Below are 26,259 nucleotides of genomic sequence, written 5' to 3'. Positions count from 1 at the left end.
ATCTAAACTTTTATTATCTTATTTATTTATTTTTCCTCGGTGTAGCAGGGCTGTTAAGTAGAGTTTTTTTTAAAATAGAATTTATTGGATGAAAATCCCAGCTGTGCTAATAAAAAAAAGTTATTTTAGGGCCTCTGCTTGACACCTACTGAACCCATATCTGCTACCCTCTCATGTATTCATGAAGGACCTCTGGATTAGGGTCTAGAAATTAGAGAGGATTCTGAAAAAGCTAGTCATGACTTTGAACGAACCAAAAAGCTCAACTACACATTGCACTGGCATTTAAATAGGATTTTAATTGTTGATAGGCTGATATTTAGAAGAGTGCAAGACAAAATGGAAAAAGGGTCTACTGTGCATCCCAAGATAAATATAAAGATCCCAAAGGAAAATGGAGATAGTGATAGCTGATATCTGGCCATTAACCCAAAACCCTACAGCCGACTGATCAAAATCAGTCAAACAAACCGAGAACCATGTCGTCATCAGACTCCTCTTCTGGCTCTTCCTTCTTCTCTTCCACCTTTGCAGTAGCACTTGGAGCAGCACCAGAATCAGCAACTGCAACAGGAGCCAACATTGCAGCAAACTTGCTTGGATCCTGCAATTTGGCTTTGTGCCATCAGTCAAATTCACAAACAGGAGAGAATATGATTTTTATTTTTATTTTTTACGAAATATCAATGCCAACCTTCAAGTATTCTTTCACTTGCTCAGCCTGTGGGAAGGAATACTCTGTAGCAACTGCAACACCCAGAGCATTTTTGTAGGCATTAATGAACGCGTGGGGTGCGGCAGTAAGAGTTGGGTAGGAGACTGCCAGGGAAATAGAGGCGACCATGGAGACTCCAGCAGCAAATTTCTCCATAAGATCATCCTCAGTGAGATCAAGCACCTCGGGGCTAAAGACCGATCCATTGTCATAAACAGAGAGTACAACAAGACCATAAGAGAATGGCCGTATCCCAAGCTTTGAAAGAAGTGCAGCCTCGGAGGAGCCCACTTTGTCACCCTTTTTTATGATCTCCACAGGTGTGATGATCTCCACTGTGCCTTTATTGATTTTGGTTGCTATGTTCAGCACCTGAAAATATATTAGGTTTAAGAATAAAGCGGACACGGGACTTAGTGGGAGTCAGTCTGAAAGTAAACCTGAAAGAAGGAGGTCTGAGAAGGATCGAGTCCAGTGTTTCCAGGGGGGACAACAACATCGATCGGTGCAACAAGGCCAACTCGTGCGGGAGCTCCAACCTGTTCATCTTAAATGAATTATGAGATAACACGACTAAATGCCAACACCATTATAAATCCGCCAAATAAGGAAATGGACATCACCCAATCTCCAAGATTTCAGGTAAAGTCTTCGTCGAAGTTCACCAGCAATTCTGTACATTTAACTCATACACTGAAGTGAGTTTTAACGTCGTACATAACTGAACTCTACAACTCAACTTCCTAAGCTCTCTAATTTCCTATGTTTTCAAAATAAGCTATATTTAATTAAATTTTAACTGCTATAAATTTTACTAAGAAGTTAACATGATTGGTGACACGCCATCAAGGTTATAAATATTAATGGTCTGACTAAGATTTTAGCTTTAAATTTTGATGGGTGATTGGAAGGCATATATACATGATTCTGGTTTCTCAAATAGAAGATCCTAAAAAAATGAACCGGACAATTTATAGTGTCTGGATGGATAGATAAACACAATGATATGGTAATTAGGAAATTAGCATGAAAGGATCAGAACAGGCATGATTCGGTATTTACACATGAAAAGATAACAGCCAGTTGAGAGAAAATAACCAAGAACACACAAATTTATAACTTAAAAAACATATAAAATTGCTAGAAGTTGGTTCGCTAGTGAAATGAAAAATGCCAGACGGAGATTCGGTAACATGCAAAACCAACAAAATGTTAATCACAAAATTGTAGAATATATATATATATATATATATATATATATATATATATACACACACATATACACACACATACTAGGTTCGAAGAAATAGAACCTACAAGATGATACCAACGGTTATTATATACAGCAGCTTGAATCGCTGGCAAAAACAATTGATTCCTTCTTATAGCTTTGAATAGGCATACCTTATATTTGCCAACCTCTTCCCTTACTTCCTTCAAATCACCCTTGGTAAAGATCAATCCCACATTGCCCTATTTCAAAAGAAATTGAAGCAGTCAGCACATTAAATGAAGACATGAGGAGAAACCGATACGACAAAAGGGAGCGATAATCACCTTCAAAAAGATATATATAATATAATCATTAACATTCCTCTGGCTGCAGAGAAAATTGTAAAAATGGAAGGGCATAAAATTATGGGATATAATGATCATTTATATTGATTAGTTTCAAATCAACCGATCGAATACTCGTTGAGTTAAAATAAAATACAAAATAAGAACGCTAGATCCAGCATGTCATGGTGTACCCAGTTCTACTCTGACAAACAAAATAGCAAAACTTGACATTAACAGTTAAAAACACACACAAATATATACGCACTGAGCGAAAGTTTTCACATAAATGTACGAGAAATATTCTCAGAAATCTTATTTTGAATTCGTCACATTTTTTCAGCAAGCATTTATGTCCAGCCGAATGAAGTATTTTTTATTATCCGTCACAAATCTATTTACTTCCGACCCATACGAAAGAAGACCCTATAACCGAAATGCTATTTACTCATCAACCACAGAGACCCAATAAAGAGAAAAATAAAGCTTATCAAATAAATCATACCACCAAAAGAGGAATGAGGTTCTTGATCGCCTCGTTTCCTGACTTCTCCGCATGAATCTTGATGGAACGCTTCATCATCGTGTTCTTTCCCATCAAAACCACGGAGTCACCTCGGAGGCCCCTGCGGATGCTCTGGAGCTGGTTCGAGCCCACGTTGTCGGCGTGAACGACCAGAATCTGGGAGTAATCGCTCAGAAAGGAGCATAGCTTCTTGTCGTATATGGTTTTCTTCTGGGACCTTGTGGGCTTCACGGCCATTGCGAAGAATTTTCTTTGAAGATGAAGAAGCAGCAGCAGATCAGAGAGTTCGTAGGGCTTTTTGCTTGAAAAAGAAACCCTAGAAGCATGAAGCACGGCTGTACCATGCGTTTGCATGCATATATATAGGAAACAAGTTGATGGGTATGGGTCTCGGGCTTTGTGTGGGCCCACAAAGATTTGGTCAATATTCTGGATCCTGAGGTTTTTTACTTTTTTCCCATGTACCCTTGTAATTATGAGTGATTTTGCGTTTGTATCACATCTATTAAATATTCAAAATTTTACACAGCATTCTAAACTATTAAACATTTTGCATTTTATCATATCATAGGTTTTGTCCGCACATCATAGGTTTTGATGTTATTGACTTTACAAGTGTAATACCCAAACCCAAGTCCCTAAAACCCTCCCCAAACCGAAAGGATTTGTCCGCACATCAGCCCAGCCTTTTTTTTTTGTTTAATATGAAAATAGACTTCAATTTATTTAATAAAATCGAAGTTACAACTATAACTAATCAATATAGAAAAAAAATCAGATTACAAGTCAAACTACTCATCTGTTAGGGATTCCTCCTCCCACAAATATCTTTGTGATCGATATTGTCTTAACTTCTATAAATTCTCTCCTAATACAAAAAAAGTTCTATGTAAAAAAGAACTAAACAACCCATCTTCCAAAAAAAGAGAGGTATTATCACACTCCAACTCCGTTCTCCGTCCTCCCAAGGAGGAGTACTATCACCCACCATCCTCTAAAGGAGGAGCGGTACTCTTCTGCTATGGACACTAAGTCCAATAATCTATTTCTTTTTATTATTTACTTAAAACAGAATAACAAATACAAATATATACTTGATACTGAAAACCAGATCTGCAACCAAAAAAACACTAGGACTGGAAAAAAACACTGGAAAATGGGCTGTAGTGGTGCGTGAAGGACACGCGCCACTCTGGGAGTATGCCCGACGGTCTCTGGCCCCATAAACTCTGTGCGTGGCGTCGGCAGAAAGCTTCTCGCGGTGGCACGTGAGAGCCACGCGCCCACCTTCAACCCGCGCGTGCGTGATACGCGACTCTTCGTTTGGCTTCGCGTTCTGTAGTCTTGAAGATCAACATCTGGGGAACACCATGGTGGGGTGCGTGTAGGCTTTTGGTCATCGAAAAATTCCATATCTGCGATTCTCCCTTATTTGACCTGAAAAACACAAAGTAAAAACAAACCACAATACATGAAGCAGAGTTGGACAAAAAAGAAGGGAGGGAAGGAGATGGGGGAGGAGCTGAAGCTCCCACCCCCTTTAGCAAGTTTGGTTTTGGGAGAGTTTTAGAGAGAAGGTAGACGTTCTCTCTCTAAGAGAGACATTTTTTCTTTTCCTGAGCTTGAAATACATCAGTTCAATAAAATCTCTTGCATCCCCTCCCCCACGTTTCCTTTCTTCTGAAATTTCTTTTCCTCTTCCACTAGACCAAGTCGACAGCTTCAACATCTTCCTCTCTCTAAAAAATGTTGCGGAGAGTTCAAGGGTTATTTTTTGGCACCGACTTCATCACTATAGTATTAATACCACCGATTATAATATAATGCACAAGAATTACTTCTGGGATGTCGAATCTTTAGGAAAGATGTGAGGAAAGATGTGATTTTTCTCCTATAAATAGGCACGGAATGTTATGATTGTAGGAACCGTAAATATAAAACAAGAAATGTTTACAATTCAAGGAGCCAAAGACCTCCAAATATTCTACAACTTTATGTATAGAATCTACTTGTTTTCTTTGATGAATACGTACAATATTTATAAATAACTTCAAATAATTGTTACTAGACTAAAGTAAATTACTAACGCGGCTATGACTAAGTCAATAACCGGACACAACCCACTACTAAAAACAAATAAAATAACTTACCACTACCCCACTAGTCACAATGGCCCAAGACCTGTACCACCATCTCCATTAAGAAATCCACACCACTAACCAACTCCCTAAGGGCAGGTTTGGAGGGTGAGATGAGAATTTTGTATTTTGTTTTAAAGTTTAAAATAATATATTTTAATATTATTATTATTTTGAGATTTGAAAAAAGTGTATTGGGATTTGAAAAAATTGTTTATTTTATTTTGTATAAGAATTTGAAAAATGTGTAATGATGAGATGAGATGATATGAGAATTTTGTATTTTGTCGTGTCCCAAACCTGCCCTAAAACTTCGGACACTAGCCCACGACAAATCTCATGACAGATGACTAATTCAATAACATTATGACTCTTTGAGAGCTTTTAACAAAATAGAAGACATAGTTGGAATTAAAAAAAAAAGACCAAATAAAACTAACTCTAACTCCCATGAATGCAACACATAACACACTCCTCCCCTTCAGAAGACCTTGCCCTCAAGGTCTAAAAAATTTTCACCAAGATTCATCCAAGATCTTCCCAAGTAGCATTGCCATCCATGTCTTCTTGAGATGCGTCCTCCTTAATTCCTTCTAGCAAATAAATTCTTAGCCTATTACATTGATGTCCGGGTTGAAACCTTTTATCACAGTAATAACAAAGGCATCGGTCCCTTCTCTTCCATATCTACAGTTGGGAAATTCATTTAATAGGTAAGGTGGGCCCTTTGGTGTGGTTGTTGGTGCTAGAGTTTGTTTGAATTCTTGGTTCTGGGCTTGGTGGACGGGCATGTAGTCTTAATAAGGGAGCTGGGGTAGGAAGACTGGGCAAGTTGGTTCGTTGTGGTGGGCTAGGTAGGGTGGTGTGGAGTTTTATTTAGGACTTCTTCTTATTGCAAGCGAGCTAACCCAAAGGCCGTCGAAAAAGTTATAAGCAGGACATGGTGACGAAGATTCTTAAATCATCGTGTAAGCCACTAAGAAAGGTGCATATGCGAAACTCCTCGGTGAGTCCACTAATTCGATTAGATAAGTGCTCAAATCGGATTTGATATTCTTCAACATTAGACACTTGTTGGAGCTTAGTAAAAGCTCTTACTGGATCTTAGTAAGCCAAGGGACCAAAGCGAGTTTTGAAAGCTGAAACAAACTCTTTCCAAGTGTGGGCTAGACTTGAATCCATGAACCGACAATACCAAGAAAGAGCTTTTCCTCTCATATGGAAGGATGCAATTTGTAGCCCGTAATCATCATGGGTATTACAATAGGCAAAAAGTTGTTGGGCCTTGAGGATCCATTCGGTGGGCTCAGGTCCATCAAATCTAGGAAAATCCTACCACAAAGTACGAACCTGAATTCCTCCATGTCCTTCAAATAGAGGGTTGCCATTGAGCTAGACATTATTGCCTCCAACCCTAGAAGAACTTTCTCTGGAGTCAGTATTTCCCACCGTAAGAGCTAATTGATAATAACTAGTCGTGAGGTTGCTGAGTTGCTGTAATACATTTTCCAGCAATTTTCGTTGGTGAACTTGTTCATCCTTCAGATGGTTAGTCTCCCCGTTAAGGCTAGCCACAACTTCTAAGAGTTGTGCGTTGCGAGTCCCTTTAGCGATGTTGTAGAAACGTGGCACTGAGACCACTTGTTATGATCGCAGGAACTGTAAATATAAAACAAGGAAATTTAGCAATTCGAGTTGTCGAAGACCTTCAAATATTTTGTAACTTTATGGAAAGAATCTACTTGTTTTCATTGATGAATATGTACAATAATTATAGACAGCTTCAAATAATTGTTACTGGACTAAAGCAAATTACTAACATGGCTATGACTAAGTCAATAACTGAACACAACCTACTACTAAAAATAAATAACATAACTTATCACTACCCCACTAGGCAAAATGGCCCAAGACCCGTACCACCATCTCCACTAAGAAACCTGCACCACTAACTGACCCCTTAAAACTTTGGACACTAGCCCACAACAAATCTCATGATAGATTACTAATTCAATAACATTCTCACTCTTTGACATCTTTAACAAGATAGAAGACACAGTTGAGATTAAACAAAAGACTAAACAAAAATAACTCTAACTCCCACGAACGCAGGACATAACACACTTCTCCCATTCAAAAGACCTTGCCCTCAAGGCCTGGAAAATTTCTGCCAAATTTCATCCAAGATCTTCCTAAGTAGCATTTCCATCCATGTCCTTTTGACCTATTGCATCGATGCCCGAGTTGAAACCTTTCATCACAATAATAACAAAGGTCTCAGTCCCTTATCTCCTGCATCCGCAGTTGAGAAATTCGTTTAACATGTAAGGTGGGCCCTTTGTTGTGGTTGTTGGTGGTGGGGTTTGTTTGATTTCTTGGTGCTAAGCTTAGTGGAGGGCAGGTAGTCTTAATATGGGAGCTAGGGCAAGAAGATTGGGCTAGGCTAGGTAGGGAGTGGTGTGGAGTTCTCTATAGAACTTCTTCTTGTTGCAAACAGGCTAATCCAAATACTGCTGAAAGAGTTGTAGGTTGAAACATGGGGATGCCATTTTTCAAATCATTACATAAGCCACTAAGAAAGTTGTTGATGCAAAATTCCTTGGTGAGACCATTAATTCGATTATATAAAGTGCTCAAATTGGGTTTGATATTCTTCAACATTGGACACATGTCAAAGCTTAGTAAAAATCCTATTGGATTTTCGTAAGCCGAGGGACCAAAGTGAATTTTGAGGACTGAAACAAACTCCTCCCATATAGGATCTATGAAAATAATATTTTTGCAATAATATTTACTAATAGTTTTTTTTAAAAAAAAAACTATCTACATGTAGGATCTATGAAAATAAGTGTCATTTGCAAGATATTATCCGGCTTGATGTCTCCATTCACCACTTGTTTATAATCTTTCTAGCTTGTTGTATCGACTATTTCCTGTCATGATCAAGAGTATTTGTTATGAAGACTCTTTATAATAACTTTGTGAGTAGCCAATCAACTTGGCAAAATCTTCAGATAAAATAAAAAATATTCGACCATACTTAATCTTTCCATGGCCATAACTTTTTGTTGGAGCATAGAGTAATCTTCTAGTTCTCAGAGTTGCAAGGGGAATAATTAGAAGTTTGTAGAAGAATAATCATTTGGTAGTAGTGGATGTAATTAACGGTTGTTTTCTAGTTAATGGTAGTTAATCACCTTGTTGTTTTAACAGGAATTAACTTTAGATAACTTCATGTTTTGTTGTTGGGTTGAATATGGTTTGACATATGCTAATAAGCTGAAAACCTTGTAATACTAGTTATTTTAGATCACTGGTTTTGGAAGAATATGGGCACAAATTGGCTAGTTATAGAGAGTATTATATGAAGGAGTAATTCTACATACACCCGTGAAATGCGTAAATGCCGCGTAATCGTTTTGAAAAAGAGTGGAATTCACTATTAAAAAATTAATTTTTTTCATGTGGATCTCATGTTTTATTCACTTTTTTCAAAGCGATTACACTGCGATTGTACAATTTACAGTTGCAAATATCTTTTCTCTATATGAAGTCTAGAGGTCCAAAAATGCATAGTATAGTGTTGTATATAAGGGTGTTGTATTCTACTTTTGTTTTGCAAAAGGGCGGCTAAATCTCATAACATTGTGTTAATCTTTTATTTAGGTTCTAAGTGATACTGCTGTTGTTATCAAGTAGTAATTGGTGTATCCAGGTAACTAGGTTTAATTAATCTGACATTTTTATTAAAAGTTTTTTAACATTATATATATTTTTTTATTTAAACATATTATAAAATGTTATTGTTTAGAAAACTTATTTCTACACTACATAATTATTTTTTTTTTGAGTAAACGGGTGTTAACCTTCATTAAGAGAGGACTTACAAAGTTGATTTGAAAAACAAATCAATTACAATCGTTAGTATTTTCCCAGTACACTTTCGTGATTGATATGGTTTAGTCCAGACAGTAAATCTCTAAAGACCTAGATCTTTAGAGAAAATACCACCTCTGTCCAAGACAGAGATTACAAAGCCCCATACCCCGACCAAGCAGGGTAGGGTATATCAAACCCCAACAACCCCGTCAACGCGGAGGGGGGACTAAATAATTATTATTAATTGATAGCATATATTATTTTATATTTTATATGATTAATAATAATAAATTAGATAAAAATTACATCTTTGTAATAAATTTTTGTTAGATTTGACGCTGCTAATAGATGGAATGAGGGATTAAAAAGTTTTAAAAATTCGAGAGTCTACTTTGATATAATTATTAGTTTTAGAGGCACATTGTGAATTGAGTAAAATTTTGAAGGGTAAAATATAATTAACTCATTAATTTAACAAGAATAAAATTAAAAATATAACAAAAATAAGTGTGGTATGTGATGCGTATATATGATAAATAGCAAAATTCTTTTTTAAAAAATATACACATATATTAACACGACTACAAACATCTTTTCTCATTATCAAATATTTTCAAAATTTTGTAAAAACTAACTTACAAAGCCCCCAATATACTGTTAATTATATTTAATGTTAAATTTCCTATTATTTTTATAGTAGTAATTAATATAATTATATGTCTCTCTTTGTGGAAGTAATTTTTATAAAAAAGGTAGAAAATCTCCGTCGTCCAGATTCACCGACCTGTGAAAACGTTGTCATTGTCAATGTGATTGCGTTTAATGTTGTTGTGCATGGATTGGATTCAGTTACTAATCCAGTTTCAGATTCAGTGCACGTGTTCCATGGCCACTTCGTTTAACCGATGAACATATTGAAACGAGAAGACAAGGGGTAATTCGGAGAATTTAGTGATCCTAGAATTCCTAGCCGTTCAGAAAATAACCCAAGAGTCAAGGCGCATCCTGACGCTGAGAAGTCTTCATTTTCTGCATCTCCTCTATCTTTCTCTCTAATGTTCTGATCATGGAATCGCTAGCCGTTTCCCACCACCGGATTCCGTCGGGTCTCCGATTAGCTGCACCGCTCTCGGTAAACTGTAATGGCAGGATCTCTAGGTTAAGGTCAAGCTCCTTCACCCCAGTCGGCTCCAGCTCGCGTGCCCTTACTCTCAGATGCTCAGCTCAGAGGCCTCCGTCATTGGGTAACTCTCCAGATGCTGATGTTTTTTTGTAGTGGATTATGCTGATTTTCCTGAGGTTCTGTTTGGTTGCTGGGAAAATTATCGAGGTGGAAAGAAAATGACTTGACATCTCATGTGTAGGGATTGCATTTTAGAACTTTGATAACTTTTCGGACTCAAGTTTGAATATTGGTCCTTAATCGTGATTAAACTCAAAAGTTTCATTATTATTGTTCTAAAATCTCTCTTTGTTATCTAACGGTGCGCGTTTGATTTGTTCGGGACCCGAGAGAACAGAAGCATTTACTCCACTGAGCTCGAAATAATGCTATGAAGCTGACATTTCATATTTGGAATCCGAAACACCATTTATCTCTCATAAGGCTAAAAATTGTTATATCTTGATTCTAATGCGTGAAACCGTTGTGTTCTGTTTTTGGTTCCTTTTTGTGAGTGTTGTCTATTATGATGCAATTCTTGCAGTCGCCAATTCGAAAGAATTTTTCGAAGCTTCCAAGAAGGGGAACTTAATTCCTCTATACCGATGCATATTCTCTGATCATCTAACTCCTGTCCTCGCCTACCGATGTTTGGTGAAGGAGGATGATAGAGATGCTCCAAGCTTTCTGTTTGAGTCTGTGGAACCTGGTGCGCTGGGTTCCAATATTGTGAGTACTAATAATTCTGCCGTACTTTGTAAACTTCTTGTGCATCCTCATGAGATGTAAATCATTTATATTTCAGTTTGGTGAATTGTACAGGGGCGGTATAGTGTGATTGGAGCTCAGCCAACAATAGAAATTGTGGCAAAAGAGAATATGGTTACAATTATGGACCATGAGGAAGGGACTAGGACAGAGGAGATTGTGGATGATCCAATGACTGTTCCACAAAGAATTATGGAAGGATGGAGGCCCCAACTCATCGATGAACTTCCAGAAGCATTTTGTGGTAAGAAAAGGGGATCGAACTGCGTCCCCTCAACCACAAAAAAAACAAAAAAGACACACACACACACACACAAAAGCAACTGACCAGGGAAGACTCTTAATTTAACTTATGCAACTTATATTTGTTCACACAGTTGGATTCAAGCTGTTCTCTTACTGGAGAAATATTAATTTATTTTGAACTTTTGTTGTTTCCAACAAAGATTATTGCTCTTATATATGAAACTGTCGATCTGTATTTAGCATTACACTCTCTGCTTGACCAGGTGGGTGGGTTGGTTACTTCTCATATGATACTGTGCGCTTTGTGGAAAGGAAAAAGCTGCCCTTCGCTAGTGCCCCCCCAGATGACAGGAACCTTCCTGATGTTCATCTTGGCCTCTATGATGATGTGATTGTGTTTGATCATGTGCAGAAGGTGGTTTTAATTTGATAGATGCGCTACTTGTTTTTCCTCAGACAAGTAATTCATTGTTTAAGCCATTTCACTCGCATTGCCTAACATATCTAATGGCATGTTCCCATCTTTCTCAGCGGGATTTATTCTATTTGAATATAAAATTCAGCGAGAAGGCATACTCAATTTTGGACCATTATTTATTAAGAAAACACTATATATATTGTAGGTAAAAAAAAAAAAAAAAAAAACTACATGCATTTGCTATGTTCCAATTTTCAACCATTTTTTTCCAAGTAATTTTCAAACACTTTTCGCAGTATAAAAGCTTATATTTACATCATTTGAAGGCTCTGATGTGCCTTGTCTTGTTTCTAGAGTATTTATTTTCTCTCTTTTCCATTCCAGCTGTTTGCCATTAAAAACCATCACCATTCACCAAACAAGATGTGTATATTCAATTCCACAAGTTGATTTTTGTTTTTATTTTTATAAAGAGAAATAGCTTATGGGTCAGGACTTCAAACTTTGATTGCAATGGTTGGATGATTTCTGGATAATTAAATAACTGTGTGTGTGAGTGTATCTATGTGCTTATGTATGTATGTATCTACTTGGTAATCAAGGTAGTGTTGTTAATCATGCCGATTTTGTCGACATCAGAAAGCATATGTGATTCACTGGGTGCGAATGGATCGATATTCTTCTGCTGAGGAGGCATTCAATGATGGAATAAACCGTCTGGAAACTTTGGTATCCAGAGTACATGATATAATTTCGTGAGTAGTCAATTTTTTGTTTCCTTGCCATGTAACACATCCTGTGGTCTGCTCTTTAAGTTCAATGTGAAAATGTATAATTGGTTATCAATTCCAGCCCGAGGCTTCCTGCAGGTTCAATAAAGTTATACACTCATCTCTTCGGTCCTAAATTGGAAATGTCAAGCATGACAAGCAAAGGATACAAGGAGGCAGTATTGCAGGCTAAAGAACATATCCTGGCAGGCGATATTTTCCAGATCGTATTGAGTCAGCGGTTTGAACGAAGGACCTTTGCGGATCCATTTGAAGTTTATAGGGCACTCAGAATTGTCAATCCTAGCCCATATATGACTTATTTACAGGTTTGTCTGCTTTTCTCTTTTACTTTTTGTCTGAAAAGATTGTCAATGGTAAAAATCTGACCATTCTTGCATGTGTCTGATGATCAGGCTAGAGGGGCTATCCTGGTTGCTTCGAGCCCAGAAATTCTTACGCGCGTGAAGAAGGTAACTGTTACAGTAATCTGAATAATTATAGCATAACTGTCTTCGTTTACATTTTCTTCTAGTTCTTCTATCACATGTATTATTTTGGAAATTTCATTTTTCCACCTACTTTATTTTCTGCAAAGATAATAGTGAAACATTTCCACTAGCTTTAGTAACACATGCATATTTTCACTTCTACTGACAGAGAACAATAACTAATCGACCCCTTGCTGGTACTGTTCGAAGAGGGAAAACGCCCAAAGAAGATTTTATGCTGGAAAAAGAGCTTTTAAATGATGAGAAGCAATGTGCTGAGCACATTATGCTAGTTGACTTGGGAAGGAATGATGTTGGAAAGGTTTGTACTTTTGTTTCTACAGACTGTATATGAGCCTGTACTGTGGGTGTGCCTCAAAAAGAAACCGACAGTAAAGTAGAATTGAATGGTGCTACTTTTAAATTATCAGGGAAAGCAATTTCAGTCTTGTTTGTGTCTTCATATTCCATTATAGGATAACACTTTATCATCTAACCACTGCTAGATCCCTCAAGTCAAACCCGTAGGCCTATGTGTGGTGGCAGTTTTGTTCACTTCTTTGTGCTACCAGTTAATACTATGTATCCTATTGCATTTTTTGATCAAATATTTGATTAATTATAAGAAAAAAAAAGTTAATACTATTTATCCTGTTGTATCCTTTTTTCAGAATCTGCATCAGTTTTCCCATAATCTTTCATTTTATGGTCACAATCATGTACTAAAACAGGCTCTGATAATGCAGGTCTCCAAACCTGGTTCTGTTAAGGTTGAAAAGCTGATGAACATTGAGCGATATTCCCATGTTATGCACATAAGCTCAACTGTAAGTTTTTCTTTCTTTTGTAGCTCAGTTCATAAATGCAGTTTATGACAAAGGATGTGTTTATAATCTTTTACTTGTTACTTGATACCAGCACTAATGCACCGGATCCCATCAGAACTCCGCAGTTGAGCGTGCTGGGGCGAGAGTAGTACTAGGATGGGTGACCTCTTGGAAAGTCTTCGTGTTGCACCCCTATAAAAAAACCTATAAAATATATATATATATATCAATTGATGATTTCTCAAACTTGTGCAGGCACATATATGTGAGGGTGTTTGTCATTAAGATAATATCTAACATTTGTGGATATTTTATTTCATCCTTCATCTTTGAATTCTTTTCCAGCTAAATACTCATAATAGGCTTTGTGAAGAGAATCTTTTAAGTCACTTAATTGATTTCTTACAAAGTGATGCATTTAGTGACACTATTTTCCTTTTATCTCATTCGATGATGAGAATCGTCTCTGCAGGTTACTGGAGAGTTGCTTGACAATTTAACTAGTTGGGATGCCCTGCGTGCCGCATTACCTGTTGGTACTGTTAGTGGAGCACCAAAGGTTTTTTCCCCTTTCCAGTCACAGTCACACTTACACTTTTAGTAGTTCATCTATTGCTTTCACCTTTTTTTGAGAATGGTAGTATTCTTTGATAAGAACCAAGAACTCATCCAAATTAATTTGAGCTGTCCAGTTTCACAAGGATAAATTCTTATAAAAAAAATCCACCAGGATGAATTAAATTAAGAAGAGGCGGGATTGTAATGCTGTTTTTTGGTTCTTTTAATTATCATCTACATAGATCGTGATTTCTTCATCAGGATTCAGTTGGTTTCCTGGTGGATAGTCCTGCTCATTTGGTTTGGCATTCTTGTGGATGCTAAGGTACAGATATGTAAGATTCAAGGAGAGTATAGTTTGAGAACTACCTTCTTCCAATATAGATGAGCATTTACTTGGAAAACTTTCCTTGCCAAGAGCCTAAAAGGTTGGGTTGTTTAAATTTCATTGCTTTACTCGCACAAACTTCCTAATTCCATGCGATTTTTGCAATCCACATGTTCCTAGATGCAACTGTTACGTGAATAATTTGAGAGTACTTCACTCATATCTTCCGGGTGATGGTCCAGTAACTGAGAACTATTTTTACTAATTGTTAGTATACATCTTGAGAGGTACAACTCCTATTGATACTAAATTCTTTTTGGGTTCCTCCCATTCTTGGATTTCCTACAACTATTTGCCTATAACAAACCCTATTTGCTCGAGCCAGAAGAAAGGAAGACCGCACCCCATTTGCCATTCTATGCTTGTATGCTTGCTGCAAAGGCAAATATATATCCACCTGACTTTTTAGCCTCTTAAAGAAAAGTTAGTTATTACTGTTTGACTCGGAATAACCAAATTAATTCCCTTCTGTGAGGGTTCACTCTCAAGTTTGTCATTATCTGCTCTGCTGCAATCCAGGTGAAAGCCATGGAATTAATAGATCAGCTGGAAGTCACAAGGCGTGGGCCATATAGCGGGGGATTTGGAGGCATTTCTTTTTCCGGCGACATGGATATAGCCCTTGCTCTGAGAACCATAGTCTTCCCAACGAGTACTCGTTTCGACACCATGTTCTCATACAGAGATGTGAACAAGCGCCGAGAATGGATAGCTCACCTCCAGGCTGGGGCTGGAATTGTGGCCGACAGTGATCCTGCAGATGAGCAGAGAGAGTGCGAGAATAAAGCTGCTGCTCTTGCCCGTGCCATTGATCTTGCCGAGTCTTCCTTTGTAGAGAAATGATAAAGATTTCATCCCCCTTGATACCTCCATTGCAAATAGAGGAAAATTCCTCGTGTTTGCTTTTGTATCTTGTGGTGTAAACTGAAAATCGAAACCAGTTCGTTCTCCTACCTTGTGAAAGCTTCTTTTCATCCTTCTTTTTGGAAAGACTAATCACGGGTTTGCTTTCTTGCTGGAACTCTGGATAGCCATCACAATACAGTTTTCGTTTAGAGTTTGTGGTCTCCTTTTGTATGCAGTAATAGTGGCGATGGCCATAAGAGCATGTCTTTTTATTTTCCAGGATAAATGATTCTCTACATAGCAGCATGTAAGTCGAGGCAACTCTTATGGCGATGGCCATAAGAGCATGTCTTTTTATTTTCCAGAACAAATGATTCTCTACCGATGTGGTCTGTTTGGAAACATAACTGTTCTTAGATATTCTCAACTATTTCACTACTAATGACAAACTATTCATTACTATTTACACTATTATTTATAAATTATTTCACGATTATTCACAGATCATCTAAGATACTCTCAGTATCCAAATAGAGCAATTTCTTTTTCTCTCCATTGATGATGCAGTAAAGAGCCTACAGATAGAGCATTCTAGGACCAAGGACGCTTGTTAGCGTTATTAATTTTGGAGGGATTACATGTTAATTTTTCTAAATCTCAACTGTTGATTTCAAATTTAATAATAGACCATGCTTGAAATACCGATGTGGAAAAATTTCTATCATAATATTTTAAAGCAATTATTAAAATTGTGAAATCCACCAGATAGATGATCTTAAAAAAATCTAGAAGATCTTAATCCGTTAATTTTGATTAATGAATGATTACACGAGTCCATGACCATGAATGATGAGAACAAGCCAAAGGCCCAAAAGAATAAGTCTCGCGTCATGGAAGTGGTGCTGAGATGTAATCAAAATCATTTGAACGTTTTTGACCATTGATTGTTGTGAATTGGCTGTCAATGGGTTGGAAGAGATTGATGGAGGAAAATGGAGGACTACTACTTTTCTAAGTAGGTGGATGGATAGAGATGTTAAAAAAGGAATACAATTAATAATTTAGTTAATCTTTTTGACTCTCAAAATTATAATATTTTATAATGCATCATGGTTCAGTCTTCTGGTGACTTTACTCATCTATTAATAATCAAATGATTTAAAATCATGTTCATGCATGGTATCAAAATATTTTAATTTAATCTATAAGTCGTCTCCTCTATAATTTAAAATTATTTTAATGCATGGTATCAAAATGTCCTAAAGGAGAGGTGTCTATGAGAGCTTAAAGAGTGAAATAGAGGAGAGTTGAATGAGTCTGTCTGATGGACAGAAAAATCGAAACTTTCAAGTTCAGATTTATTACCCAATGTTTTATCTTCTTTAAACTATACTACGAGTGATGAAACTTTAAGGTATAGTTTGTTTTTGCATGAGATTAGTTGAGTTACGATTAAAATTAAAAAGTTAAATAAAATATTATTAGAATATATTTTGTTAATATTATTATTTTTTTTAAATTTAAAAAATTTATAATAATTAAATGAAATAAAATAAAATAAATTAATATAAACAATACCCTAAGAATTATGTTATAAACAGCAAAACTGCTTTTGTAGCAATCCTGTTGCTTTTTTAACTTTAACAATCTACAATAAAAATCTGTCACATCAACAAATCTATTCGTGAAGCTTATTGCACCAAAACCCAAAAGCCAGTACTCTGCAGCTCCAAAGAGGACTAGTCCTAAAAAGTTGAAGGTATCGCATACTACTCTCCTTGATCCATCCATGGTCGTGGCTGCATGTGAAAATCGAACCTGCAAAAACCCATTCTCCATTTTAATTTGGTTCAACTGAAACTAAAACTTCTCTGTCTATTATTCTCTAGCTTTTTGGTGCAACTCATGAAACTCTTTAGCAATGGCTCAAGCTGGCAAATGGCTCAATGTTGGTTCCTCCTAAAATTAACTTAATTCTTCTTCTTAATTTGATGGCCGCCTCACTACCTTATAAAATTCTTATTCCATACTAAACCTGCATTATCAATCTTCCATATATTCTACTTTCTCTCTCTCGTGTGAAGCATCTATAATTTTAAATGTATAAAAATAAATAAGTGATTAATTCCTTCCCAGCATTTTCTCAAGAAGCAAACATAGGCTTGTTTATTCAGCCAAAATGGCATAGACTACTAAAGAAAAAACAAGTCAACTGAAGCAAAATAGAGAGAAACAATTTTACTCGAAATTTCCAAAAATAACAAAGCGAGTGAGAAAATCAGAGTTTTTTTCAAACAAAAAAAGTTAGCAAAAATTTGAAGTGGTGAGCTCACGAAGACACAAAAGCTGCGAAATACACCGAGGGAGGTGATACATGTGGTTCTTCTGTTGGTATGGGTTGCTGTTTGAAGTCCTATACTGGCTCGTAATCGCCTATATATTGGGATAGAAAAATTAATTAGAAGAAAGAGGCCAGCTGCATGTCGATGTTAATTTGTTGTTTCTAATTTCTGAAACTTCGATCAGCATGCCGTGTGGAGGTCCAACAAAGGTTAAGAGGGCCGTCAAGGAGAATCTACCAAAAATCAGAGGAGATAGAGCTCCGATTTCTCACCAACGAAAGAACCTCAGGTGGAAGAGGGACTGTGATGGACTACCAAAGATTGTGAGGGAGATGAAGAGATGCAATAGACTAAGGAGAGATCTGAGTGTGAGAGGAGATTATGATTTACTATAGTACGGCTCCATTATAGTTTAGATAGAAAGTTTACATGGCATTAATTTATTGGAAGGCTGCATTTTAATAGATGTAGATTGGATTGATTTGAAGATTAACTCTATAAACAAAATACAAGTTCCCTCGTAGGATCATTATCATTTAGAGAAAATATACTTACAACCGTGAATTGCGTAACCGTCGCGTAATCGTTTTGAAAAAAATGAATAAAATATGGGACCCACATGAAAAAAATTAATTTTTTAATAGTGGACCCCACTCTTTTTCAAAGCGATTACGCGGTGGTTACGCACTTCACGGTTGTATATAGAATTAGTCTATCATTTATCAATACTCAATAGTTGTAGCCCCAGCTGTCTCATGCGAGACCTGTCACCGGTACGTTATCAAATCCTTTGCATGAGTTTGCCTTTTACCTATTTTTTTTTTTTAAGAATAATGATATATATATATATAATATTATATAATAAAATAATATTATGTATTACGTTCTCATCTTATTATATAAAGTAACGTGAAAAATATTATTCGTTCACAATAATATTATAAAATGATAGTATTTTTATAAAATAATAATATTTTTATAAGATATTTTATAAAAATATTTTTTATTTAAAATATAATTATATAAAATATTTTAAAAAATATTATATATAAATCATTTTTTTTTTAAAGTTCTTTTACCAACTTTGATGTTGTCCGTTCATGAACAACCAGAAAGCACCTGTAGCTCAGAAAAAATAAATAATAAATAAACCACAGGCGACAAAGCCGATATGAGGTGGAGGATGAGTTCACATCGGGTGTGTTGTTATCTGACACGAAACTCTTTCTTCGAACACCCAACTTCTCCGACGCCTAAACCTAACCCTTCATTATCAGTTTCTTCCATCTTCTGCGTTGTCACCAGCGCTTGGTTCCATTCACGGAGGTTAGCTTAGCGTCTTCTTCTTCTTCTTCTTCTCTTGCGCCCTTTGTTTCGCTTTATTTGTTTTATGAAATGCTTTTTATGGTTTGTTTATGCGGCCGAATGAACTCAGAAAGTACCTTCTGAAAAGTATAATGACATCGGTTGGTTTGGTGGTCTATGAATTTCTTAGTTTGTTGTGGATTGATTATGTTGGATACAGCGGCTTCCTCTGGCTTTACATATGAATATGCTTTTTCAAGGTTTAATTTTCCTTTTGGAACAGTTTTGAAGAATAAAATAATGAAAATGGAGTTACAGCCGAAGATAGCTTTAAGTGGGTGGTGCAGTCATTCGTTTTTGACATTTCTTTGTGGTGGGTCAGAATCCCTTATGTAGAATTTCTACTTTATACTAAAGTTTAGGCAATATGTATATGACTTGATTTCTGCTTTGAACGGCTTTGGAGAGTAGAACTGTCGATATATATCTATATACCTTCAATTATCCGAAAGCATTGGTCACAAGAGTGAGATTTTGACTCTAAGCATTTGTCCTCAATATCAAACTACTTTCCAATATCAGACTATTGCTGTTATCTTGTGAATTGATGAAATTTGAGTTTTTCAAAGAACAAGTTTGCAATTTATTTAGCTCCATTGGTAGATTCCCTTTCCATTTGAAAGGGTTGCCACCCACTCCCATCCCCAAAGTGATTGTGAACCTTGTGCTTTAAGCTATATTGCTGATTGTATGAACTATAAATAGGTTGATTGTAAATCTGTACCATCTGTATTGGTCAAATACCCTATTGACTTCTTCCCATTTTTTTAGTACAACAATTACCTTTGTTATGTTACTTGAGGATGATCAGGAGCAGATACTTGATGTTTAAAGATAATCACTTTCGAGAGGTGACTTAGGTTCACTTCATTAGTGATATTATGTAAACCCATTCTACATAACCCCCTTCAGGACCTTAAAAGAATTGTACTTTAGTTGGTCATCTTAGTTGCAAGTTGGTCTGTGAGAGATCAAATGTTCTAGTCAAATAATGAAGTCCCATTTTGTCTTAAAAGGTATTTTTCAGCTTGTTAAGATATGCATTATATATGGTGATTCGGTGTTGTGTTCATGCAAGAAGAGGCTGTAGAAGGAACATGCATAAGTGCCTGTAAATTGGGATAAAAGTCTGATTCTAGGCTGCTGCTATGGCTACCACCAAGGTCTATATAGTGTAAGTGTATAACACTCCCTCCACCCTTTCTTCTTCTTCTCCTTCTCTCTCTCTCTCTCTCTCTCTCTCTCTCTCCCCAACAACACCCCTAACCACAAAATGTGCATATAAATAATTCTGGATTCAGAAGATGGTTTCTCCCTTGAAAAATAATTGGGGTTGCTATTTTTTTCCAGATATTACTCCCTACATGGACATGTGGAGATAATGGCAAGGGAAGTGCAGCGAGGAGCTAATGCAGTTCAAGGTGTTGAAGCAACACTTTGGCAGGTAAAATATTTATAGATGGAGAGATGGCAAGATGCAGCGAGGAGCTAATGCAGTTCAAGGTGTTGAAGCAACACTTTGGCAGGTAAAATATTTATAGATGAGAATGCAAGATTATCAAAAGGATAATGGGAAACTTTAAATAGGAAGTGAGCTTATATTTATTTGGCTCCAATCTTTGTTTGAATTGATTGGTATGGTGCAGGTACCTGAGACACTTTCCAACACCATACTGCAAAAGATGAGGGCCCCTTCAAAAGCGAATGATGTAGCAGAGATCAGGCCGGATCAACTTTTGGAAGCTGATGGTTTAATTTTTGGGTTTCCTTCTCGTTTTGGCGTGATGGCAGCCCAGTTTAAGGCCTTCTTCGATGCCACCGATGAGCTATGGGCATCCCAAGCACTTGCTGGCAAACCTGCTGGAATCTTCTGGAGCACTGGTTTTCATGGGGGTGGCCAGGAACTTACTGCGTGAGTTCCTTCTGCTTTTACTTCTGACACTTCAACTAAGCCGTGCCTATATATAACCTTAAAAGTCTTCTAAAGGAATGTCTTCATGATTTTTTTTCCTCCTTTGACACCATCCATGAAATATAATCCAATTGCTGGAAAAACTTGTTGATATCCATCTTAAACAAATGTTGCCAGCAGTCTGGGCATGGTTTAATAAATATGAGGTGGAGGATGAGTTCACATCAACAGCATCATGGTTGTATCTTTGAAAGTCGATAATCTGCAATGCATATACTAATGGAGTTTGTTTAGTCCTAAACATCATTTGGTTCTCCCACTTTTTGCCCATTGTCAAGGAATACATTTATGTGCTCATTTTTTGGTATTCATTCTTTCTCTGCATTTGTCGCTTGCAGACTCACAGCTATAACACAGTTAGCACATCATGGTATGATATACGTTCCTCTTGGCTACACGTTTGGGAGTGGCATGTTTGAGATGAATGAGGTGAAAGGTGGCTCTTCTTATGGTGCTGGAACTTACGCAGGAGATGGATCTCGACAACCTACCGAGCTAGAACTCCAGCAGGCCTTTTACCAGGGTAAATATACGGCAGAGATAACTAAAAAGCTGAGTAACCGCCCCTTGCCTGCATAACAGATACATAATACCTATTCAAGATGATGCAAGTGTAATGAAACTTTCACCAGAAATTAATGAAGACGATTGACATTCACTTGTACAAAATAAAAGCCTTTGTCGCCATCGACGGGTGACTGTCTTAGCAAAAGCATGTGTTGCCTAAGCAGAAAAAAGGTTTGATAATTTATACTTGGTGGATGGTCTAGCAGAGACATATCATTAGAAAATTGTAAATGTGTACCAATTCTTGTGAATAAGTTGTGATTGGAGGCCGAAACCTTATTATCTGCATGCATTATGTGCATTATCTGCATTGATGAGTTTTAGGATGGTTTTATGATTTTAGCTTCCTGTTTACTGATCTCATTTTCTTGGTTGCGTTCTTAGGTTCCAGCCACCACTGGCATTTTCATATTGCCATGCCTAGAAAAACGAAGTAAACCTGCGCTAACAGTCCTTTTGGGAGGAGCGAATGAAATGAAAAAAATATAACTTTCCGGCTTTTTTCTCTCTCGCTTCTCTCCATCTTGTTGCCACCATCTTCCATCTTGAAATTTGTCGTCTCTTTCTTTTCGTGCTTAAAGTTAGATATACGTCTTTGAGCTTCCAAAAAGCTACAGGTTCCATCGCTAAAATCAATACCATTATGCTACTTCTTCCTTAAAAATTAAGAGCCTTTGGAGCATTAGTAAAGTTTGGTTAAAATTTGACTAAAAAATTTATTTTTATAAATTTAGCTAGTTATTTTTTAACAATATCAAATAACAGAATCTAAATCTATCACTATTCTATTAAAATATTAATTTTGATATTTTTATTTATTTTAATTTTATTTGTAATTTAAATATTTTTTAATTGGCGAAGGTTGTAATTTTAACACACAGTTTGTAGGCTTTCTTGCATTGAGCTAAGGGTGTGTTTGGCAAGTGAGAGTTGAGGTACTCTCACTATTATTCTTTATTTTTTTATTATTTTTTACCTACTTTTCTACTATTTATTACTTTTCACTTATTTTTTACTACTATTCAATATTTTATTATTACTTTTTCATTATTTTTTCACTACTATTCACAAACATTTTCAACACTTCTCACTACTCAAACGCACCTTTAATCTTCATACAGAAATCATTTATGAACACCAAGGACTCTTATCAACGACAGTAGCCTTTTCGTGGTTTCACTGAAAGACTAGGGAAGAAAAAACAAACAAAAGTATCTACTTGAGCTTACTAGACGAGCTTCAAAGACATCTCAGCAAGTCTGAAGAGCAAAAGACATTTGATCTACAAGCAGTTTAACAGAACCCAGTGGAATATACTTTCCTGGAATTGATACTCCGTCGATCCATAAATGATGGAAATAGAACCCAGGGTAATAATCATTGTGAAAGTGCAAAATGAGCTTCTTACGACATAATTATATATGAGATAAAGCACTAAACTCAGTTGGAGAGAGAGGGAGAGATGTGGGAATAGTGAGAATGTAAAGCCGAGAGTACGGCAGAGAATGCGAGGTAGAGACTAAGAGACCAAGAACAATCAGTAATACTAGTTGAAAGGAAAATGTTGAAATTTCTGGAAAAATTTCAAAGCTAGAAAAGAAAAGAGGAGACTATAACAGAAGGTTTTACCGGAAAGGGATGGCGAATTAAATGTTCCAAATCTGGGAGTCGACGGCGTCGGCGGTTGCAGCTGCGTCCAGTTTTTCCTTCAGTGGCGCTTGGGAAGTGAATTGTTTAGTCTGAAATAATACAAGGGGTTGGAAGTGAAATGATCTTGAGCTATAATTACCGTTTATTTGTCGACTCTATTATAGTGAATTATCGTACAATCTACCTAAATTTAGCTAAACTGAGTCTACTTGGGCAGCAAAGAACGATTTGCCTCCGACCAATGACTACATTGTTACAACAATAGATGCAATACAATTCTATGCCAGATGTCGATAACCCTGCAACTGAAGCAAATGTATGTTTTTAATAATATTACTACCAAAATTACAGGAAAAAAAAAATGAAAAGTCCAAATTCTTAGCCTCGCACTTTTGGCTTTAAAATGACGCCATGTTTGTTCATTTCCAAAATAATTTTCATCTCCTATTTTCCTTTTTGTGTTCTCAAGAGTTTGGATGGATTATCTTCCATGATGTGATACTTTGGATTCATGTTACAGTATGATTTTTGCCAGAAAAATATAAGAACTTATAGTATAACTTGTTTCAAAGTTTATTGTTAGGATCGATTCAAAACATCCTTTGAATCTAATCTCCATATTGAAACATGCCTCTTATCCTATTGCACTTTTTTTTTTTTTTTGCTGGTGTTATGAGTTTTATCTAACAATAAACTATTTATATGGGTTGCTTTGCAAACTATCTTCGTAGTGACTTGTTAAGACCTGTTTTGTAGGCAACAGGTTGGAACGGTGGAAAAATCACCGACTCACAGTGACAATTTGGGCCTCAATCAGTATCGTTTGAGCTCTTGATCACAGTTTGGAGAGGCACTCTAGCGTCCATACGTATGTCCATTTCGGTAAATAAAAATAAACACAACAAATATAAATAGAGAATGAGATACACAGATTTACGTAGTTTGGTACAGAGCTTCGTCCATAGGTCCTTTGAGGGGCAAATCCACTAGAAATTGGAGTATTTTATAGTATTTCATGGCTCATTGTACAAATGGGGTCGGTGTATAGAGGATAAGCACTGCAGAGGATTCAATGAATATTTTCCCACACTTTATTGATAGTGATTCTGTGTAGTTATATACAAGTATAAGAGAAACTAATTTAGGAAATACATAAATGGGAATGCTAGAATTGTGCTAGAGATTACAGTGGACAGCTGTACAATACAAGAATGAAATCAGTTACACGTATGGAATTTATGACCAAATGTTTGTCATGATTTTAGGCTGAACATGCTCTGGTTTGATTGAGCAGAATCCACACTTGTTTCCCTTATACGCCCCCGCAAGATTGGGCTTCCATCGGCAAGACCAATCTTGGTACGTAGCAATTCTGTACGCTGTTTTGACAGTGGCTTGGTGAGGAGGTCAGCTAACTGGTCTTGAGTGTGAACATGTCTAACTTGAAGGCTTCCTTTTTGAACTAAGTCACGCACAAAGTGAAGGTCAATTTGAATGTGTTTCATGCGTGAATGATTGACTGGATTAAAACTTAAATGTGTGGCTCCAATATTGTCACATAACAGATGAGGAGAGCCTTTAAGTGGAAGTTGAAGTTCTTTGAAAAGAGTAGACAGCCACATTGTCTCGGAAGCCGCATTTGCTAGGGCCCGGTATTCAGCCTCGGTAGAGGATCTTGCAACGGCACGTTGTTTCTTGGAGCTCCAAGAAATTGGATTCGGACCCAAGAAACTTATGTAAGCAGAGGTTGACGTGCGATCATCCATATTTCCAGCCCAATCGGCATCGGAGTAAGTTTTGAGAACAGAAGGTCCAGCTTTGTGGATCTGAATACCATAAAAAATGGTTTGTTTTAAGTAGCGAAGGAGCCGTTTGGTTGCTGTCCAGTGATTTGCAGTGAGCTTGTGCATGAATTGAGATAATTTGTTCACTGCAAACGAGATATCTGGACGTGTCAAGGACAAGTATTGGAGACTACCAATTATTCGACGAAACTCAGAGCTGTCTACAGCAGCCGTGCCATCAATCAGTTGGAGAGGTTGGGTGGTGGAGAGAGGGGTTGAGACATCTTTCGCACCACTCATACTTGTAGTGTCTAAAAGCTCACGGATGTATTTATGTTGGGAGAGAAATAACCCTGATCTGGTAGGAATGACTTCAATCCCCAAGAAAAAATGAAGGGAGCCCATATCCTTAAGAGAAAACATGTCACCCAACTGTTTAATGATGGAGATCACGAGGGATGAATTATTTCCTGTGATGATAAGATCATCAACATACACCACAAGGTAGCAAAGAGTGGAGCCGTGGCTGTATATGAAGAGAGAAGAATCTGCCTTAGAGTTTCGAAATCCCAGTTGAAGAATTGCAGTTTTTAGGGCAGTGTACCAAGCCCGTGGGGCTTGTTTAAGCCCATAGATAGCCTTGTTTAATCTGCACACATGATGGGGTTTGGACAGATCTTTGAATCCCGGAGGTTGTGCCATAAAACAGTTTCAGTTAAGGCACCATTTAGAAAGGCACCATTTAGAAAGGCATTATTAACGTCCATTTGCCTTAGATCCCATCCATTCATCACTGCTATAGATAATACGGCTCTAATGGTGGCTGGTTTAACTACAGGGCTAAAGGTCTCTGTGTAATCAACACCAGGGCGTTGATTGTAGCCCTTAGCCACGAGTCTGGCTTTAAATTTGTCAACAGAACCATCAGCCTTCCGTTTCACCCCAAATATCCACTTACACCCCACGGGTTTACATTCAGAGGTGGGTAAAACTAAATCCCAAGTCCCATGTTTCATCAAGGCAGTGAGCTCTGTGGACATGGCCTCACGCCAGTGAGGTTGAGAGATGGCTTGACTCACACTAGTTGGTTCAATGGTTGGGGGAAGGGAATGCTTTGACACGATGTGAATTTGTTTAGGTTTAAAAATTTGGTTCATTGATCTTGCGGTCATGATGTGAGTTCGTTGAGGTTGAGGATTTGGTGGGTTAGGGTTTGTGAGATTCGGATTGGGGAGAGGATTAGCTGTAGGGGAATTTGGGTGAGGTGAAAGGGACGTCGGGAAATTTGGT

General features: G+C 37.0%; 3 protein-coding genes, 1 non-coding gene and 1 pseudogene across 8 annotated transcripts; 3 read left to right on the top strand and 2 right to left on the bottom strand.

Annotated features, from left to right (window-relative positions):
* Positions 1 to 259: 259 nt before the first annotated feature.
* LOC109009837 (60S acidic ribosomal protein P0-like) lies at positions 260 to 3,125 on the bottom strand. Its single transcript, XM_035685116.1, has 5 exons — positions 2,778 to 3,125; positions 2,120 to 2,188; positions 1,156 to 1,254; positions 695 to 1,087; positions 260 to 604 (listed from the first exon to the last, which is right to left on the bottom strand). The coding sequence occupies exons 1-5, from the start codon at positions 3,033 to 3,035 to the stop codon at positions 458 to 460; spliced, it is 966 nt and encodes a 321-aa protein (XP_035541009.1). The 5' UTR covers positions 3,036 to 3,125; the 3' UTR covers positions 260 to 457.
* A 6,468-nt stretch (positions 3,126 to 9,593) lies between these two features.
* LOC109009002 (anthranilate synthase alpha subunit 2, chloroplastic-like) lies at positions 9,594 to 15,755 on the top strand. Its single transcript, XM_018989322.2, has 11 exons — positions 9,594 to 10,059; positions 10,522 to 10,706; positions 10,800 to 10,989; positions 11,255 to 11,406; positions 12,049 to 12,164; positions 12,262 to 12,508; positions 12,596 to 12,652; positions 12,840 to 12,992; positions 13,417 to 13,497; positions 13,970 to 14,056; positions 14,963 to 15,755. Exons 1-11 carry the CDS (start codon positions 9,882 to 9,884, stop codon positions 15,284 to 15,286), a joined length of 1,770 nt encoding a protein of 589 aa, XP_018844867.1. The 5' UTR covers positions 9,594 to 9,881; the 3' UTR covers positions 15,287 to 15,755.
* Positions 13,570 to 13,690, top strand: LOC118344643 (annotated as a pseudogene).
* A 3,028-nt stretch (positions 15,756 to 18,783) lies between the features above and the next one.
* LOC109009004 (probable NAD(P)H dehydrogenase (quinone) FQR1-like 3) lies at positions 18,784 to 21,877 on the top strand. Of its 5 annotated transcripts, none has more exons than XM_035685113.1 (5): positions 18,823 to 18,957; positions 20,078 to 20,170; positions 20,347 to 20,440; positions 20,643 to 20,908; positions 21,307 to 21,877. In XM_035685113.1, exons 2-5 carry the CDS (start codon positions 20,145 to 20,147, stop codon positions 21,545 to 21,547), a joined length of 627 nt encoding a protein of 208 aa, XP_035541006.1. In that variant the 5' UTR covers positions 18,823 to 18,957; positions 20,078 to 20,144; the 3' UTR covers positions 21,548 to 21,877. The 5 variants fall into 5 exon arrangements, with proteins under 5 accessions (XP_035541004.1, XP_035541006.1, XP_035541005.1 ...); XM_035685112.1 differs by having other exon boundaries at positions 18,847 to 18,957; positions 20,013 to 20,170; XM_035685114.1 differs by lacking the exon at positions 18,823 to 18,957 and adding an exon at positions 19,220 to 19,309.
* Positions 21,878 to 22,747: 870 nt separating this feature from the next.
* Positions 22,748 to 22,854, bottom strand: LOC118344594. Its single transcript, XR_004798374.1, has one exon. It is a non-coding gene; the product is annotated as a small nucleolar RNA snoR77 (small nucleolar RNA).
* Between the last annotated feature and the right edge of the window lie 3,405 nt (positions 22,855 to 26,259).

This window comes from Juglans regia, chromosome 14, assembly GCF_001411555.2.
Source record: "Juglans regia cultivar Chandler chromosome 14, Walnut 2.0, whole genome shotgun sequence".
In the NCBI taxonomy this organism is placed as follows: Eukaryota; Viridiplantae; Streptophyta; class Magnoliopsida; order Fagales; family Juglandaceae; genus Juglans; species Juglans regia.
This window is presented reverse-complemented; position numbering and strand designations above follow the sequence as displayed.